General features: G+C 42.2%; 1 protein-coding gene and 1 pseudogene across 4 annotated transcripts in view; one reads left to right on the top strand and one right to left on the bottom strand.

Moving 5' to 3' along the window:
- The window catches only part of UGGT1 (UDP-glucose glycoprotein glucosyltransferase 1), a 161551-nt gene that overhangs the window by 14020 nt on the left and 135311 nt on the right, over window positions 1-12220 (bottom strand). For all 4 annotated transcript variants that reach the window (XM_054575077.1, XM_054575075.1, XM_054575074.1 and 1 more), the window contains 5 exons: window positions 8066-8224; window positions 7456-7541; window positions 2607-2691; window positions 1228-1316; window positions 617-721 (listed from right to left, as the gene is read on the bottom strand). In XM_054575077.1, coding sequence (XP_054431052.1) covers window positions 617-721; window positions 1228-1316; window positions 2607-2691; window positions 7456-7541; window positions 8066-8224 — 524 coding nt within the window. The remainder of the gene's footprint in view (window positions 1-616; window positions 722-1227; window positions 1317-2606; window positions 2692-7455; window positions 7542-8065; window positions 8225-12220) is intronic.
- On the top strand, window positions 4303-6065 carry LOC129071763 (peroxisomal targeting signal 1 receptor-like; annotated as a pseudogene).

The raw sequence follows: 12220 nt of genomic DNA, 5'->3' as shown, positions 1-12220 counted from the left end.
AGAGTAATAAGAGCCTGGCTTAGGAAAGTCACTTGCAGGCAAAGGCACCCTCCTGACCACTGAATGCAAGGCACTCCTGAGGGCTTCCCCCTAGCAACCAAAGCATCAACCAGCCCCAGACAGTGTCTTCTCCTTGGCCCTGACTGTATGACCTCAGGCAAGTCCCTTCATCCTGAGTCCCAGTCTGTCTATAAACCAGAGCTGCTCCTATATGGGAACTAAGATCACCACCGCCCACCCCCTGCCCTGACTAAAATACAGTGAATCTTTAGAAGGCAGGTCCATGGTCCTGTTTCACTTTGATTCTCTCTATTAACCTCTGAATTTGTAGTTTAAGCAATGCTTGGTGATCAATTAAACACCACTATTTATAATGTGTGCACAGTGACATTAAAAATTTAAAGCCCTGTAATATCCACACAGATGCATTTACTATATAGCCTGAGTTCATGCTGTTAGCCATATCAAAACGATTATGTATGGTAATCTATTCATAACGCTGAGGGTGCTTCAAATACACAAAAGTATAATGGGCAGAATCCATAAAACATTTACTCTCTACAAAAGAACACTGACAAATTCATTTGTCTATAATGAAATAATCAACATGACTAACCGAAGAAATCTCTCATAGAGATGGCCAGATGCCACAGAGAAAATATTAATGATGTCATCTTTATCTTGCTTTGCTGCCTCAGTGCTCTGTCCTCCCGTGAAGCCCCTGTAACAATAAAGGTCAGATACACAGTCCTTTCAGCTGAGAGTTAAAGAGACGGCATTTTCTTTCCTATCCCTGCTCCTTCCCTAGAAACCAGTGCAGGGGACCAGGTACCAAGAGTCCCTCACACTGTGGGGGAGAAAGAGCACATGGCCAAGACACCACCCCACAGGGGAACAACTTCGGGAAAAGCATGAACACAGGCTGTTCCACAGAATGTAGGGAATACAATGGAGAGTCAACAGAGCAATGATTAGTCAGGCCTCCAAAGAGCAGGCACAACCAACGAGAGTCAACAAGCATGGAAGAGAAGGAACTTCATGGTGAGAGGGCATTAACTTTTTGTTATCAGTGGGAAATATGCATGCTAAATTTAAGTGCAATTTTTGGCTGCACAGAGCACCAAATCTGAAAGGCCCAAGACAGAATTATTATACTCAAAAGAAGGGAGAGATGCTCCTTATATTATAATGTTTCCCAAAAATAACTTTTTCATTATGCCAATTTACCATTTGAAGGAGTCCCAAAATCCAGACTCATTCTCATTAGCTCCATCACTCAGCAAGTCTTCATTCACCATGTCCGCCTTCTTTTGAACCTGCAATCATATATGATGAATCTTATTACTCCTGTTGAGTTTAACAGGCATTAAACTGATTTTCACTGTAGGTACTGCCAACAATAGGGAATTAATTCTCCTACAAGCAGGTACAACCCACTCAGAGACTAGATGTATTAAACAGAAGGATCTGCATCATATGACGTAAAACCTTACGTGAGAAGACAACAACCTCTTCTAATTAGACGTAACTCTTTTCAGTTTGAAATATGTACAAAGAACTTCAAGCACTTGTGTAGGATATATAGTCCGAGTAAAAATACAAGTACAATTCACCAAGCTAACATGGTTAGTTCTAGGAAGTAAGTGCAGCCTACATGAGTTCCATTAGGAAGAAGTCATTTCATGTCACAGATTTTTTTCAGGATTTACTAGTAGAGAACCAGGAGAATCTTCTCTATGGTATAGGGACCATTTTTTCTGCTCAACCATGTGTGATCTGCTTTAGGTTTTACTGTGTAAAAATTGTGGGCTCAGTTCCTGACCACCACAATCAGGTGAGTAGCTCAATAAAGTGAGTCAAAATCTTTTTTGCTGGTGGAGTACTTTCCTTCAGTTAGTAAAAAATGCATCATCTGTGAAGCACAATAAAGCAAAGTGCAATACAACGAGGTATGTCTGTATTTACACTATAATACCTTTTGATAGTTTTTGAATTTATAAGGCATTAAGAACTTTAAAATTCCAAGAATAGAAAAACATGAGAAGAAACTAAATGAGCTGCCATTTATAACTGCTGGTAAAATTTTCATCGGCATTCTCAATTTTCTGAAAATAGTCATCAATAATAACGTAAATTGTGGCTACATAAGAACACAATGTCTATGAAAACATGTTGTCTAAAATGAGACTTCTCCTGCTTATTGAGATTACCCAAAATGTGCACTCTCTGAGCTGAAGAAAGCCACAAATGCATATTTAGAAAAGACATTTTGCATTTAAAACAGTGTTACTATAAACACTATAATGAAACTCCAAAGCTGAATTAAAGTCTTGGATTTCTTTTACTTTCCCCCTCAGCTTTACTGAGATATAATTGACAAATAACACTGCACAAATTTAAGGTATACAGCGTGGTGATTCTGTATACATATATACTGTGAAATGATTATCACAATAGTATTATTATTGGAGTTAACCCATCCATCAACTCACAAAGTTTGGGGCTGGTTTCACGACACATATTTTTAGATAATGGCTACTGAATACCAAAATACTGCTACTGTTACCAACTATAAAAGAGTGGCCACCTTAATATACCAAACTCACCTTCACTTTAATTATTTTGCTCTTGAAGTTATTGAGGACAACAACTACTTCACCAGCATCAGGTGGAGAGTCTGTACCATCATGGCTTAGAGAGATAAGGGAGAAAGTAAGATGGACATTACAAATCACAGCTTTCAAATGCAGTAAGTGCTCTGACATCAATCCACTATATTTGTCCATGATTTTATCATAGTTTCTCAGAACAAATTATTGTTTCACAGCCTGCAGGAAGCACCTTCAAGATACACAGAAGCACTTGTCAAAAATCTCTATCCTTTAATCATTGAGCATTCCAGTCAGTCATAGCTCAAACTTCTTTCTTGAGTTCTCTGAAATTACCTTTCATAGAATGAGAGGCTGCCAGTGCTGGCAAGTGCATCATGGATACTTAACCACCATCTGTGTGCACAAGGTATGAGCTAAGCCCAGCACCTTCAATGAAGGACTGCTTGGGCCATGGGCCACTCTGCACAATCACAAGAAACACACCCTTTCCTCTTTTCAATGGGCAAGTAGCAAAGCATGGCTCTACCTCAGAGTTTCATAAAGGCAACTACTCTGTTCTGCTTGGAAGCATATGAGCCAGTCTAGGCCCTGCACTCAATCTGCTGTCCATACTTTAGAGGAAGGCCTATCACAAGCTCTATTTGCAGGCAAACAGTGCGGAGGAGGCAAAACATTTCCCTACTAATGAACTGTAATGCCTAAAACTTCTAACCACCAATTTTCAAGGTGTTAACTGCAGAAAGCCATCACAGAATATAGATTCACTGTCATCCCACAGACAGCAGGGTTCTCAGGCAAAGGTAAGATTCTGAAGGGGGCACATGAGACACTCTAGAGGCTGGGAATATCCAACGGGAAGCAGGAAGGCAAGGAGCCCTAGATAGCAGGAAGAGAGAAGGTTACCACACTCCTAGGAGTAAGGAGAGTGGCCAGAGAAAGGACATGCAGAAGGAACAGGGTTTAGAAGAACAGATAAACTTATGACAAATTAAAATTCTGCAAAACCTTATTGGGAAAAACATCATTTGGAGGAAAATCTACTGTTTATAATGACGGTGTTATTGTAATATAAAAGTCTTCTATTTCCTGCATAAGAAACATGCAAGAATTCACACTGCTTTCACACATCAGGTAAGATCTTATGGAGCAAAGATGGAGGACACGGCAAGAGGGTGTTTAAACAACTCTTGCCGTGTCCTCATCTTGTCATTCCCTAAATAAATTGACACAAAGTCTTTTCACAGAACTTAAAACTAATTTAAACTGTGTTAAGCAGAATGTAGACCACACCTTTTTAAAGGTAGTATAATTTTTTAAAACTAAGAATCATTTGTAGCAAACCTGAAAGCGAAAACCTGGCTCCTGACCAAATGCTTTAGGAGTCTTTACTTTTAATCTACTTTAGACCAAGAAGGACCAGTGTGAGCACCAGGGTTTCATGGCTTAAGCTCACACATACTGCTCACCTGCAACTCAGTGTTGAGAAATAATCTAGGCAGAAAAGCCTAACTGTTCATTTCCTTTCTCCTTTCTTAAACACACTCAATTTCTCATCTGCCTATGGTTTTCATCACAGTGACAGATTATTTGATTGTGGAATACTGGCATCAGAAAGGAATGACTGAACAATGAAACATGAAGGCCCCATTTTTTCCTCTCCCTCTTCAGCCTGCAACCAGGTACCCTGAAGGGTCATGTGGAGTGGTGCCATGCGAGCGCTGGCAGTCACCATGGTAATGTGGGAGCAGGTAGAGGCCAAATGCAGGGGAGCCAACCCACTCATGAAGCTGGCTGGGCACTTTACCCAGGACGAGACCCTTTGGCAAGAGGGGCTAGGGCTTGGTCCCTGGCCACCAGGAAGCCCAGCCTCTGAAATGGTGTCTAAGGATAGTCTCTGAAGTTGAGTTGGTGGGCAAATTCCTCCAGGACTAGAGTGCACCACTTGTATCCTGTGCCACCCGACCTTCAAGAAGGATGACCTCTGGGCAGAGATGCAAGAGACAAAACAGTCAAGTTACTGCCTGGCACTCCAGAGGCACTAATGTGGCAGATCTGGTCTTGTCTGACTGAGAACTGGGCCCAGGAGGGTTCCTGCAGCTAGAGGTGCTGTGGATATAATTCAGAATTATTATGAGACTGACTGGTCCCAAGATTTCATCTCTTAAGTTACAGACCCTTTGTCTGTGCCCTTGCCTGCTAGGCTGAGGACTCTGAAACAGTCAGAGAAGTGTGGCTGGGAGAAACTGCAGGAACAGCTGCTACTGATGACTGGTATGATGAACATCATCCTGAAGAGGATCTGTAGGACGAAGTGACTTTTTGGCCAGGGGGTATGAGCCCAAACTGGCTAACCCTGAGGGTTCATCAGATTCCTGGGTTGACTGGTTCACAAGACCCATAAAGACACATACCCCTGATATGGAGTTTGAACTAGCCTAGTCAGCTACAGAGTTATAGGCAGAACTGGAGGAGATGGCACAATGGGATGCTGAGGCTCCCCCAGGTTTCTGGCCATCATGACCTCATTGATGTGTCCTATGATAAGGGTATCAACATGAAGAGGAGAAGCCCCCCTGTGACCACCCTCAGGCTTTCATGACTCCTAGGGGGACCTGCCAGATGTGGTGGTGCTTTCTGAGATGGCTATGCAGCAGGACCTCAAGCACATGCCTGGCAGGATCTGGGTACCAGCCAGGCAGAGACTGAACAAGAACTATTAGCCATCAGCACACTGCAGAAGTATCTGGAGCTAAAGCCAAATAAATGGACAGCACTGATGGCACTGGCTGCAGTCACAGGCCTATGACAGCCTGCAAGACTGGACACACTATCCAATGGCACATGCCCATCTGGTGGTGCCAAGGGAAGGGGCTGGTGGCACAGGCCTGGGCTCCAGCAAAAGCATACTGGAATCTCTGTTGTCTGACTCCCTGTTTCTTGAAGCGAAAGAGCTCTTCCTGGTAGCTAAATGCCTGGACCTTACATCCAATGACCCTGATGTGCGGTGTGGGTTGGGGGTCTTTTTCAATCTGAGTGAGGAATGTGACAAGGTGGTGGACTGTTTCACAGCTGCCCTCAACATTTATCCCAATGACTGCCTGCTGTGGAATAAACAAGGGGCCACCCTGGCCAATGGACACCAGAATGAAGAAGTAGTAGTACCTATCACTGGGCCCCCAAACTACAGCCTGGATGGCTATATATGGTCGCACTGTAACCTGGTCATCAGCTGCATCAACCTTGGGTTCACCAGGAGGCTCTGGAACACTTTTTGGAGGCCTTGGACATGCAAAGGAAAAGCCAGGCCCTTGGGGTGAAGGGGGTGCCATGTCAGAGAGTATCTGGAGCCCCCTGTGTTTGGCCCTGTCTATGTTAGGCCAGAATGATACCTATGGGATTTCTGATGCCTGGTCTCTGCCTACCCTCTTAGATATGTTTGGCCTGCCCCAGTGACAATGGGATGGGCTGCTATGAGAGTGTCTGCCTGGACGAAACCCCACTCTGGTTGTGACTGCTCCCCAAATGGGCCTACTAAGGGGATGACTGATAACCATAAAAGCGTTACGGCCTCTCAGGAGTGGTCTCAATGTGGGGGTGGGTAGTCTGTCTTCTAGTTCCTATATAATTATAGGAAAATAAGCTGTGCTGTCTCCAAGTCCTCTAGCAATGCAAGGGCTGCACATCTAGCTACAGATCCCTCTGCTCATCATGCCTTTGTTGGTGCTGCTCTTCAGGCAGGATCAAGAGATACAGGGTAACTGTTGTCATCAGCTGCCATTTCTGATAGGCTCTATCACATTTGTAATGTCTGTTCTTTTACCCTCTTTTGCTGGGAATAACAGCATAGCTTCCTTGGGCAGCTGTGTGTGTGGGAGGTTCTACTATGCACCTCTGTGATGACTAAATCTAGTCTGGGATATGTCAGGATTGGCTGAGCAGAGCTGAGTTTTGGTGGGGTACTCAGAGTTCTTATCATTTTTGGACTTCTCCTGGCTGTCACTTGATTTCCCTGGGTGTGATGCTGCATGCAGGAAAGCTGGCATCATTATCTAGGGTCCTCACGAGTGCCAGGGTCAATTGCTGCAGAAAGTATTTGGTTGTGGAGTGGGAGGAAAGCTCATTTGCGGAATGAGCCTAGGAGGGACCAGATGGGATCAGAACAAGGGCTCTGTTCTGGGGGCTTTGGTGGAAGGAGAATGCAGTGGAATGAGGGATGCAGGGAATACAACAGACCCTCCCTCCTCTTAAAAAGACCTGAAAGTGGAAATTGAGCTAACTCTTAAAGAGAGTTGGTTTGGAAATTGCTGTCTTGCCAAATTCCTAGCAAAGAGGGAGTTCAGTGTTATCTTAAGCCTTTTTTGTACTCTTGAAATACAAAAAGAGGGGAGGGTGTCATAATATCTTCCTCTCCCATAGTACTTCTGCAAGGTGAAGATTGAGGGAAAGTAAGGGGGCAATCTGAATTCTTCTCTATGGTCCCCTACATGGGGGAGCTACACTAACCCCCGGAAGTACTTACTGAGCTTCTTGTCTTGTCTTTTGCATCTTTAGCAGCTAATGAGCAGAGACTTTTCTTTTTAAACTACCATGGTCCCAATGATTTAAAAATAAAACTGTAAAATATTTGTAAAAAGAGTAAGTGGACCTGACATTGGTCTTAAAACCTGACCATACTTATTACTACTGGATAGCATTACTACCTTGTTTAATTTCCTGGAAAAGCAATATGACTGTAAATTAAATTCTTATTCCCTGGCTAACTGCCAGTGTAGTATGCAATTCAAGCTGATTTTCAGAGCAAAATGCTCTGGAAAAAAAATGCTCCTGCATCACTTAATCCTACCTATAGATTCTATAAATATCTTCAGAACGTCCTTTCCTTAGTCTGAGAATCCAAGCTCCTGGGTTGGCTTTTAACTGAAAGTAACCCTAGAACAAGAAGAAAAGACAAATTTTAGTTCTCTTTGAAATATTAAAATGCTGTTTCTGAGGGACAGTTATTTCTTTTTTGAAATATCAGTCACCTCTATCTTAAATAAGATAGTTAACAAATTAGTGCAACTAAAATATATCTACATATTAGAAACACTAGCAGAACACAGGCCAGGCAAGCCAAGAAACCTGCCCTTTGGCCGTACTTAGTGAAGAATCAATGTGTAATGTGTGAGGAAGCTGCAAAACCTCTAATGAAAAGAATAAGGCTATCACCTCAGAAGCAATGCATTTTCAGGGGCCAATTTGGTTCAGAGTAGAAGATTCTTACATGTTTTCTTTTAAGGTGACTTGTAATCCAATCTATAAGTTTAATTAAACTTAGGATTTTTATATTAACCAAATTTAGTTAATCATAAATTTTAATCTCACTCATGTCCAGAATGCTAATTGTTCCATCATACATTGTAGTGCCCAAATTAACATGACTCAATATCACCACTGATGTATTAATCATTTACCAGATTGGCCATAACAATGGTATCCACAATGACTGGGTTGGCTGAAGTTCCTAATGTAAACTGTAGTCCTCGTGGAGGCTGGCCTGTGGTGATATCATAGCAGTGACCTTCTAGTAAGAGGTACTCCAGCTCATACTCAGCAGCCACTATGCCGTCCACCTGCAATGTCAACAATTAAATCACTTGAACACTACTTAGTAATACAAAGAAATAAACTACATGCAACACCATGAATGAATCTCAACTGCATTATGCAAAGCGAATGAAGTGAATAAAGGGTTACACTCCATATGATTCCATTTATAAGAAATTTGAGAAAAAGCAAAACTATAGTGACAGAAAGGAGATCAACAGTTGCTTGGAGAAAGGACACTGCCTGCAAAGGGGCACAGGTGTACCTTTAGGGTGGATGGAATTCTCTTTAACTTGATTATGCTTGTAGTCAGAAATAGTATACAATTCTTAAAACTCAAGTAGATTGAAAAGAGAGTAAAGAAAAAAGACATAAAAACAATAAGGAGGTTACTCCAAAAGTAGAGATGAGAAAATAAGACTCTAATATAGAAAGGAAGTATAAGGAAAACATGTAAAACAAACTGCCAAAAAATTAGACCTAAAAGCTAGAACAGAGGCTACAACAGATAATGCCACAGTATTAATTTACATGAGAAAACAGAGAAACAATGAGAAAAATCTAAGAAACATCAGAGGAAAATGCAAATTCATCTTGGCCTACAGAATACAGCTGAAGTGTCACTGTTCTAAATGCAAATGTCCAAAATATACTAATGGCTCCATAATGGCATAGAGCCATCCATGTTCTATACCAACTGGTGTAGTTCTCAATGATTCCTTGCAGAGAACTTAACTGCAATGTCTTGAGTCAGCTTGGATTTACCTAAAGTTTTTTTTTTAATATATATTTTATTGATTATGCTTACAGTTTTCCCATTTTTTCCTCCCCTTTATTTCCCTCCACCCTGCACCCCTCATCCCACCAGCATTGCCCCCAACCCCATTAGTTCATGTCCATGGGAAGTACCTGTAAGTTCTTGGCTTCTCCATTTCCTATACTATTCTTAATCTCTCCCTGTCTGTTTTGTACTACTATTTATCCTTCTTATTCCCTGTACCTTTTCCCCTATTCTCGCCCACTCCTCCTCCCCTCTGATCTCCATTTCTGAGGTTCTGTTCCTGTTCTAGTTGTTTGCTTAGTTGGTTTTTGTTTTGTTTTTTTTCCTTCAGTATTATTTTTGGTTGTTGACAGTTGTGACTTTGTTGTCATTTTACAGTAAATAGTTCTTGATTTTCATCTTTTTCTTAGACTAAACCCCTTTAACATTTTATATAATGTGGGCTTGGTGATAATGAACTCCTTTAACTTCATAGCAGTCTGGTTATTTTTTGTTTTTAAATTTGCTGTTGTCCTTCTTTTTGTTGTGAAGGAGGCAAAGTGTATCTACCTACTTCTCCATCTTGGTCGGAAGTCTAATTAAAGAGGTTCTGAAGTTTCAAGATGGCAGGGAAGTGAATGGAAGTCACATTGACCTACTCTCAGGCCAACTGGGAATTAAAACTAAACTGTGGAGAAATCACCAGGAACAAACAACTAATAGTGAGAGAGAAGCCTTATAACCTCAGACAGATAGAAGAATCAGCTTTAGCACAACCTGACTGGTAAGGAGTGTGGTAGAGACTCGAGAAGGCTGGCTGGGCGCCCATAGGTGGCAATGCCAGAGAGATATTTAAACAACCAGTTGGATCCCCCTGAGAAGAGTGGGGTCTATACCATAAGAGGGGACTCCCAGCCTACAGCACCGGAGCCCAAAAGTACACAGGTAACAACCAGCTGTGAAAAGTGGCAGGGTTGCTCTGTGCCACAGATGGGAAGCTGGAGACGCAAAGACCTATTTAAAGGGCCAACGCACAGATTTTTGTTTGCAGCCAATTACCTTTGGCTCCGGCAAAGGTGGGGCTAGAGTGGGCTAGAGACACCGGAAGAGGGGCTGGGGAAGGAGGATTTGGGGATAGAACTGAGAGAGTAGCAGTCGGGATCTGGGTGCTACCTCATCTTCCATACAGCGGCAACCATCTTGCTCTGGCAGACCACTCCCCTGAGCAGCAGTAGCAGCATGAAAGGAAACAATAACCCTGTCCACAGGAAGAACTCTGCCCAGGCCCTGTGGTGCTTCAGCCTGACTCCTGAGTACAGAGTGGCAGCCACAGGTAAGAGATCCCTACTAAAGGGGAAGCAGAGTGGACTAAAGACACTTGAGGAGAAATTGCACATGAAGGTTTTGGGAAGAGAACTGAGAGAGTAGCCACTGGGATCCCAGTGCCAAGTCACTCCCCACTGGGCAGCAGCCATCTTGTTCAGGAAGACCATTCCCCTGAGCAGCAGCACCGTGAGAGATAACAATAGCCCTATCCCTAGGAAAGACTCTGCACTAGCCTTTTGCTGCCTAGGCCTCACTGCTGATGCAGAGGGACTAGATTAAGAACTGAAGGACTAGATTAAGAACTGTGTGATTAAGATCCACAGACAGTAGATTCCTGGAGTCTAACAGCCTGCCTAAGGTCAGATAGGGTGAACTTCTGACATCATCAGAGGCAGATCCAGAAAGAAAAACAGTGGTAAATACTAGAGGCTACTGAGACGAAATCCACTGTGGTCTTTTCAATGATTTGCAATATTTTCTTTACTATATAGCTTATTAACATCCATTTTGGGTCCATCAAGTTTGTGCATATTAAGTAATTAGATTTTATGCTAACAGTTTATTTCCCTCCTTTCTTATAATAGTCTTAATCTCTTTACAGCATTATTAATACTGGTTCATTTGCTGTGGATACAGGGATTGCAGGGCGAAGTTATTTTTGCGGGTGTGGGTTTGTTTCCTAGGCTTTGTGGTTTTCTTCTGGCAGCACCTACACAAAGACACACAAGACATAGTGGGCAGAGTGACCCTCAGTCACCCAGCTAGAGGAAAGGACCAGCCAAAGAACAACCAAACAACAATCAAAACCCAATTACGTCCAGAGAGACAATGAATATAGCATAAAAGGTATCCAAAGAACATCAAGTTCAGGAGATTAGGGAGACTACACCATTGAATTTCACAGGTAACCTACCATAGAAGTTTATACCACAAACTAAGGAAGTCAAGACATCAATTTAAGAAGCAGAAGCAAAAAAGGAGAGTTTCACAAATAATCGGAATAAAAAAAAATTACCCCCAATAGAAAGGAAAGGAGGAATCCCCAGAAATAGAACTAAATGAAAGACAGGCAAGGAAACTATCAGATATTGAGTTCAAAACAATGCTTCCAAGGAAGCTAGATGAGCTCAGTGAGCTCAGAGAGAATTACCAAAATCTACAGGGAAACTATGAAGAACTTTCTGCAAACTATATCAGCATGAAAAAGGACATAGAAACTATCAACAAGAGGCAAAAGGAAATGAAGAACAGAATTTCTGAACTGAAAAACACAGTAGAAGGAATAAAAAGTAGCCTATATGAACCAGATGATTGAATCAGTGAGCTGGAGGACAAGGTAGAAAACAAGCTCCCAGAAAGAGCAAGAACATGAAAAAAAGACTCAGAAAGAAAGAAGAGGCATTAAGGGAAATGCAGGACAACCTGAAACATAGTATCTGTATAATAAGGATACCAGAAGGAGAAGACGAGGAGCACGGGATAGAGAATCTGTTTGAAAAAGTAATAATGGAAAACTATCCCAATTTGAGAAGAGAAAAAGCCACACAAGTCCAGGAAGCACAAAGGGTCCCATTCAAGAGGAACCCAATGAGGCCCACTCCAAGACACATCATTATTAAAATGGCAAATATCAAAGAACAGAGAATCATAAAGGCAACAAGGAAGAAACAGGTAGTTAAATACAAGGGAGCCCCGATGCAGCTAGCAGATGACCTCTCAACAGAAACACTACAAGCCAGAAGGGAATGGCAAGAAATATTCCAAGTAATGAAAAGCAAAGGCTTGCAACCAAAACTGCTCTACCCAGAAAGGCTCTCAATTAAAATGGAAGGTGAAATAAGGAGTTTCCCAGACAAAAGAAGGCTAAAAGAATACACCTCCATGAAACCAGCATTGCAAGTTATGCTAGGGGGGCTGCTTTAAGAAGATGAAGAAA

Source organism: Pteronotus mesoamericanus, unplaced genomic scaffold (genome assembly GCF_021234165.1).
Source record: "Pteronotus mesoamericanus isolate MK-2021 breed Mesoamerican mustached bat unplaced genomic scaffold, CSHL_Meso_final contig_27, whole genome shotgun sequence".
Classification (NCBI taxonomy): Eukaryota; Metazoa; Chordata; class Mammalia; order Chiroptera; family Mormoopidae; genus Pteronotus; species Pteronotus mesoamericanus.
The sequence above is the reverse complement of the archived record's forward strand: the minus strand, read 5'-3'. Positions and strand labels throughout refer to the sequence as shown.